Genomic DNA, 6,972 nt, shown 5'->3' with positions numbered 1-6,972 from the left:
GTTGTGAGGTGGTCCTCACAGTGCTGAAGTTGGTAAGGCCAGCGCTGACAGGTGTTGTTACAGAGGACACAGGAGAACTTTGTGTCCAACCAGGGGGAAGTAAAGTTATATGACTTTAAGTCTCTAGCAAGACCACCTGCCCTGCCAGAGTGTGTAGTGGGAAATTTTGTGGGACGGAAATGTGGGGCTTCAGCTGGTAGGTATTAGAATATCAGACAGCATGTGTTACATCTGGAACACATGCTGTCTGATGTATCTCTGCTACAGTAAATGTTTCAGCAGCTGTGAGCTTTCCCTTACATAAACAGTTCCATGAACCAAGACCAACAACAATGGGATATCCTAAAACAACACAACATAATGCCCAGTGGATATTTGTCTTTCCTGCAAATTTTAAGACCTGTTGGAGGAACATAGACAGAAAACATGATTGTAACAACTGATATGTCATCATAGTGTGTTATTCTGTAAGACACAAAGAGGCTTTGCATGTCAGTTTTTCTTAAAGCAGTCATGTTTTGAGAAGGGGCACCCCTGGGCCGCCCTCCCTCCCTCACAGCCTCGGAGAGACTGAGGCAGCCTGGCAAGGTGCTGAAGCCAGGCTGCAAACAGGGGATACCCCACCTCTAGATAACTGTAGGCCATTGCATTTGTAATTCAAAAGTATTTTGTCATATTTTCAACATGATTCTCCATAAATATAGTCAACACAATATACTCTTTTGGATTTAATTATTACATGTTTCAATAATTTACTCGACATCTATCACTCATTTTTGTTCTCAGTTAGTCTATACTCAACTGTGGTATGCTATATGCTATGGTTCTGCTATACGTTTGCTACACAAATTTAAAAAAAAATTCTTAATCTATGCACTAAAAATATTTGTTTAGTCATAAGTCATTTGCATATTTCTTTATCTTTAAAACTCACTCTGACATCTCTATGGACCGCTGGTGGACATGACACAGTAAACCGGATTGTGTAACCGTGGTAGGGTGTCATCACACCAGAGTGGAGTGCTGTTGCTGAGAGATGAAAATGAGGTCAAGCAGTGTGTTCTTATCTGTGGTGGCCTCGAGTTTTAGGACCCCTCACCAAGCATCAGTATTTGACGAGTTAGGAGTGAGAATGTGCCTTTAACAAAATATCCCAAAGACATTTTAAATGATTATTGTTGTTCTTTTTCTTGTAGAATATTTTTTTTAATATATTTTTTTCCTTTTTCTTTTTTTTTTTTCTTTTTTTGACTTTTGACAAGATCTGAATGTCTTTCTTAGCTGGACCAAACTACTTGTCTGATCTTGCACTTTATAACAAAATAATCCAAATTATTCATCACCAGCCTATTCTGTGTTGGTGAAATTTCAAACCAAACTATACTGAAATGTATTATTTTAACAAAGTATAATATTATATGTATAAATTTACATTGCCATATTGCTATGAATTATAGTTATGTTTTTAGACAGCGCTCTGACTTGCAGCTTCCCAGGAGTCTGCAAACTAAAACGAATGAGGGAAGTCCAGATGTGTATGTTCAGCCCCCCCTGACTGATTATCCTGTCCAGGATTTTGGGAGGCTGGAGACTATCCTAGCATGCCCTGGATAAGCGGCAGGATGCACCTGGACAGCTTGGCAGTTTATCACCTAATGTGCCAAACATCTTTCTCTTTTTAAAAAGCAGCTCATTGGCAAAGGTTGTTCACAGAAATGATTTTGGCGTCTTGAATAGATCCAGTAATGATTTAAAATACTGTGCAGCACCTTTAAGTGCAATAATGTCTCTAAAGCTCTGCAGTTTTTATAAATCCTCCATGCAAGGTGAACATTTCCAGAACGTGAAAAGGCTCTTTGCATCTGTATTTTAATTCTATCTTGAATTGTTTTATTGATCTTAGCAGAATATAATCATTCTCTGCTTACTGTCAGCTCTATATGCTTAAGATCAGGCAGCTGGCAAAGACTTTTTCTGATCAAACAAGTGGATTACTCTTAAAGCCGTTGAGCTCCTGCTTCACTACACAATAACCTGCTGCCAAGAGTTGATTGATTGAATGTGGCTTTTCATGATGGCAGTAACCTTTAAAACTAAATGTCATCCATGTCTGAACTCGCCCTGCAGTGCTTCATGTGCTCTAATCTTTCAACCCTTTTGACGTGAAATGTTACGCATGCAGTGCATCTGAATGTAAATCAGCAGATGAATGGAGAGGTAATGGGTGAATTCCACATTTCTCAGACACACCCACAGCCAGTTAACCTGCTGAGTTAAACAAGGACAGGTGTCTCCTCCCAGGGTTGGCACGAGCTTGCCATCCTTCTCTCCTCCACCCCCTCCTCGGTATACAGTATAAAAAATCAGCTGCTCTCTGAGCTCTTTACTTTCTCCTCTTCAGCTGAAGCAGATAGACATCCTACTTTACCCTCATCACAACACAAAATTATGCAATCCTTTGCGGTTCGTGGTGTGCGCAGCATGGGGTCCATGCAGGGTGGTGCTGGAGGCCAAATGGTCAAAATCTCCTCTGGTGGCTCCATGTATGGCAGTGGTAGCTCCATGTTTGGCAGTGGTGGCGGAGGTGGTGGAGGTGGTGGAAGTAGCTATGGCTACAGCTACAGTAGCTCAGGTGGTGCTGGGTTTGGCTTTGGCGCTGGTGGTGGTGCTGGTGGTGGTGGTGGTGGTGGTTGCATCGACATCTCTGCCAACGAGAAGGCCGCCATGCAGAACCTGAACGACCGCCTGGCTTCTTACTTGGAGAAGGTCCGCAAGCTCGAGGCAGCCAATGCTGAGCTGGAGCTGAAGATCAGGCAATTCCTGGAGCAAAAGACCTCCCCCTCTGCCAGAGACTACAGCGCCTACTTTGTCACCATCGCAGAGCTGCAGGGAAAGGTAGGCTCATCAGTGACATTAGGCATGTGGCCATCCAAAAACAACAGGATGTTTATGTTCATGCACTACCTGTCATCATCACTGTAACCTGGCAGTTTCTATCATCCAATGAGAGGTTAAAGCATGAACCCTGCCAGAACTCTAGCTATGATTATAACCTTGTTTTATTTCAATTTGCAAAGATGGCAATATTTATTAAAACAGCATACTCTAGGTGTCAGTCAATATCAGCTTTAAAATAATATAGATATCTTCCAGTGTTATTTCACTGTTGATATTGGAGAAACTTGGGGAATTTGCTCTTTGTTTCACAAGGAGCCACTTAATATAACAATACATTTAGTAACAGAATTAAAGTAAACAGTTTAACACCTGTCTGAAACTGCAACAAAAGTACATTTCCATGCAGTGTGCTGAGGCATTTTCAATGAAATAGTGCAATTATTCTTTTTTTAAATCTCCCAGATCCAGGATGCTACCAAAGTCAACGGTGCCATCTACCTCGCCATTGACAATGCCAAGCTTGCTGCTGATGACTTCAGGGTCAAGTAAGTGAATCCATGCGTTAAGGAGCTATAAGTAAAGGTTAAAGTTCAAGTTTAACATTTGCCCTCTCCATTCGCATCCTGCTTCAGCCAGTTTTGTTTTTGAAGAAACAGATTTAGAAACAAGTGTTTTGTCCTCTGTGCAGGTATGAGAACGAGCTGGCCATGCGTCTATCGGTAGAGTCCGACATCGCCGGGCTGAGGAGGGTCCTGGACGAGCTGACTCTGAACCGGACCGACCTGGAGATGCAGATCGAGGGCCTGAAGGAGGAGCTGATCTTCCTCAAGAAGAACCACGAGGAGGTCAGTGGGCTCTCAGATCTCATTAGGCGGGCTGGGTGTTGGGGTGAATACAATGAGTCAATGGAGTTGAACAAAACAGGTTTACATTTGGCATTCATATGGTCACTAAATCAAGAAATGTCCTTACGGAAATGTCTTCGCTTTTCACGTGTCTCCTTGTCTGCAGGAGCTGCTGGCGATGCGAGCTCAGATGAGCGGCCAGGTGAATGTGGAGGTGGACGCCGCTCCAGCAGTTGACCTTGCAAAGATCATCGATGAGTCCAGGGAGCACTACGAAAGCATTGCTGCCAAAAGCAAAAAAGACCTGGAGGTTTGGTTCCAGCAAAAGGTAAGTACATAAGTTTTAGCCATGGCTAGCCTGTTGATCCACCACTTTGGTCCAGACTGAAATTTCTCAACAACTATTGGAGGGATTGTGATGAAACGTGGTTCATCACTTATGTTTGTCTCAGGATGAATTGTAATAACTTTGATGATCCTCTGACTTTCCATCTAGCGCTATCATCAGATCAATAATTAAATGTGTCCAATATTTTGGTTTATGAACAAGACCTGCAGAACTAATAACACTCCCATCAGCCTCAGCTGATGCTGAAGTAAATTGGCGAACATGGTATACCTTTTATACATTAGCATGTTAGCATTTCTGTGAGTAAATTAGTATTCTGATGTTAGCTTTTAGCACAAAGTAGCACTGTGTCTAAGCACAGCCTCACAAAGCTGTTAATATGGCTGAAGATTCTCAGTCTGACCACACACATGGTGGACTCCAGAGTCTCTACAACTGTCAGATGAATGTAGAGGAATAAATAGTACAACATTTCTACATTTTTTTTCCCCGTTAAAGGTTTTTTTGAGGAGTTTTTCCTCTCCGCTGTGAGGGTCCAAAGGACAGAGGGATGTCGTATGCTGTAAAGCCCTCTGAAGCAAATTGTGATTTGTGATATTGGGCTTTATAAATGAAATTGAAGTGAATTAACAGTAGAAAATCAAACTGGTGTAAATGTAGTGGGTTACTTGATGCCTCTGGATTACTAAATGCGAATTTCTGTCTAAATGTACAGTCTATAATGACCATGCTGTGATTGGTGTCCTCTCTTCAGACAGAAACACTGAAACAAGAAGTTGCTGCTGATACACAAACCATCCAGACGTCCAAATCAGAGATCACAGAGCTCAAGCGAACACTGCAGGCCCTGGAGATTGAGCTGCAGTCCCAGCTTAGCATGGTGACCATCTTATTACATCTTCTCTTTAACATACAGTGTCTCTTTGTGAAGTAATAAACAAACTGAACCGGCTCCTGCTCCTCTCTCCTGCAGAAAGCGTCATTGGAGGGCACTCTGGCTGAAACTCAGAACCGGTACGCCATGCAGCTGGCGGGTTACCAGAATCAGGTCACCATGCTGGAGGAGCAGTTGATGCAGCTGAGAGCCGACCTGGAAAGACAGTCCCAGGAATACCAGATGCTGCTGGACATCAAGACCAGGCTGGAGATGGAGATTGCTGAGTACAGGAGGCTGCTTGATGGAGAGGGTGGAGGCGGCATTAGCAGCAGCAGCAGCAGCACCGTCCGTAGCAGCAGCAGCACCAGCGGCAGCGGCAGCGGGTGAGAAAATTAAACGGTTGTTCACAGGGTAAACCTGGAGGATAAATGTACTGTGGGTAGATGCTGTGATCTGACACCACGCTCACAAATGATCAGAGGGTCAAAAATGTTCTCAAGAGGCCAGAAATATTTGTGACATGAAGATAAGACTATGACAAATATTAAGAACCCTGCCCTCAGATTCTGTTTGTTACAAACAAACAAACAAACAAACAAACAAACCTCAGCATGATAAACTTGAGTGAGGAGAGGATATGTGCAGAAAAAATTAAATGACAAAGTTTAGCTCTGGTTTTGTTTGTACTTGTAATTTAAATGCATTTTCATCAAAACTCTCCTTTCCTCAGTCCTCATATAACATCTCTCTTGATGAATGTAGTGCACAAATACTATTCTTTAATTCTCTCTTCATCTTTTTCTATAACTAAAAATATTTTCGGCACATTTACCAAATTAAGCAGCTAAAGAATGATTCTGAATATTATAACCAGCTCAAAAATAGTAATATTATGAATAAAAACCTGACTGTACTGTTGGTCTCTCTCCTGCAGTGGCTCGACCTCCACCACCACCTCCACAACCAAAGTCATCACCATCGTGGAGGAGGTTGTGGATGGGAAGGTGGTGAGCTCCTCCACCGAGACTGTCAGTCAGACCCTCTGAGCTCCAGCAGCATGCACTTTCACAGAAATAAACACACAAATAAAAGTCTGCTGAAGTGCTTCAAAATACAATGTCCTCTGTTGTGTCCTTTGTCCAAAGTGCCTGAAGTTGCAGTTCCTCTAATGGCCACTAAGTGCTGCTATAAGAAAACTTAATGAGGAGTTGGAATAAAACATTCAAAAATTAAAGTGACAATAAAAACCCAGATGTAAAAAGTGTAATGAGTCATGGTTGATATTTTGGAAATTATTCTATCATGAAGAGAAGGCTAACGCTTAAAGATAAGTATTTTTTGGAGGACATAGGTAAAGATGTTTCTTAACTGGAACATTTACATTTTCTGAAGTTAATAAGTGTGTGAGCTGGAAGCTGTTATTAGCTGCTGCCTTTCCAAGCTGTGGTAACTGCCACAACAGCAGCAATTCTTAAAAATTTTTTAGTGCCACCTACAGGTCAAATTGTATCAAATGCTACAGTCTTCGGTGAGCATCCCTATGTATACAACTTTGCTGAATTGGATACCACTGAGAAAAGGCAGTTAATAAGTGGTATGGTGGTATTTTACTAATGGCCACAGGGTGGAGCTGTTGGTGGCATTGTTAAAGATGTCATTCAGATGCTCATGGAGATCATGTTTTCAACGTTTCATTTTATCAAAGTTAAAGGAGCTATATGTAAGAAATCTAAAGCAAATAGTCATGAAATCCTCCTAATATGTCACAGAGACTAAGGAATAATGTTCATATAACATACTGATCTCACCGACAACAATAGTACAGCCAGAATATTCGCATTTAAAAAACATTTTTACAGTCCGCAAATCATGTTTATGTTTTGAATTTGTGTTTTGGCCTGTTGCACCACCCACCGCCGTCTACCAGTCACGCAGTCAGTAGAGTCTCAGCATCAGTTACAGTTACGACTGAGCTACAGCAGCATGGCAAGCAGCATTAGCAG

General features: G+C 42.1%; 1 protein-coding gene across 1 annotated transcript; it reads left to right on the top strand.

Annotated features, from left to right (window-relative positions):
- Positions 1-2,445: 2,445 nt before the first annotated feature.
- LOC126405596 (keratin, type I cytoskeletal 13-like) lies at positions 2,446-6,068 on the top strand. Its single transcript, XM_050069399.1, has 7 exons — positions 2,446-2,895; positions 3,361-3,443; positions 3,587-3,743; positions 3,910-4,071; positions 4,847-4,972; positions 5,066-5,352; positions 5,904-6,068. Exons 1-7 carry the CDS (start codon positions 2,449-2,451, stop codon positions 6,013-6,015), a joined length of 1,374 nt encoding a protein of 457 aa, XP_049925356.1. The 5' UTR covers positions 2,446-2,448; the 3' UTR covers positions 6,016-6,068.
- The last annotated feature ends 904 nt before the right edge of the window (positions 6,069-6,972 follow it).

Source organism: Epinephelus moara, chromosome 18, assembly GCF_006386435.1.
Source record: "Epinephelus moara isolate mb chromosome 18, YSFRI_EMoa_1.0, whole genome shotgun sequence".
In the NCBI taxonomy this organism is placed as follows: Eukaryota; Metazoa; Chordata; class Actinopteri; order Perciformes; family Serranidae; genus Epinephelus; species Epinephelus moara.
Note: the sequence above shows the minus strand (reverse complement) of the source record. Positions and strands in the feature narration are given on the sequence as shown.

Excerpts from the sequence above, each read along its gene's own strand:
- LOC126405596 (XM_050069399.1), top strand. The coding sequence starts at position 2,449 with ATGCAATCCTTTGCGGTTCGTGGTGTGCGCAGCATGGGGTCCATGCAG. Across the intron at positions 3,444-3,586 it reads GCTGATGACTTCAGGGTCAA|GTATGAGAACGAGCTGGCCA; the intron begins GTAAGTGAATCC and ends TCCTCTGTGCAG. Across the intron at positions 3,744-3,909 it reads TCAAGAAGAACCACGAGGAG|GAGCTGCTGGCGATGCGAGC; the intron begins GTCAGTGGGCTC and ends CCTTGTCTGCAG.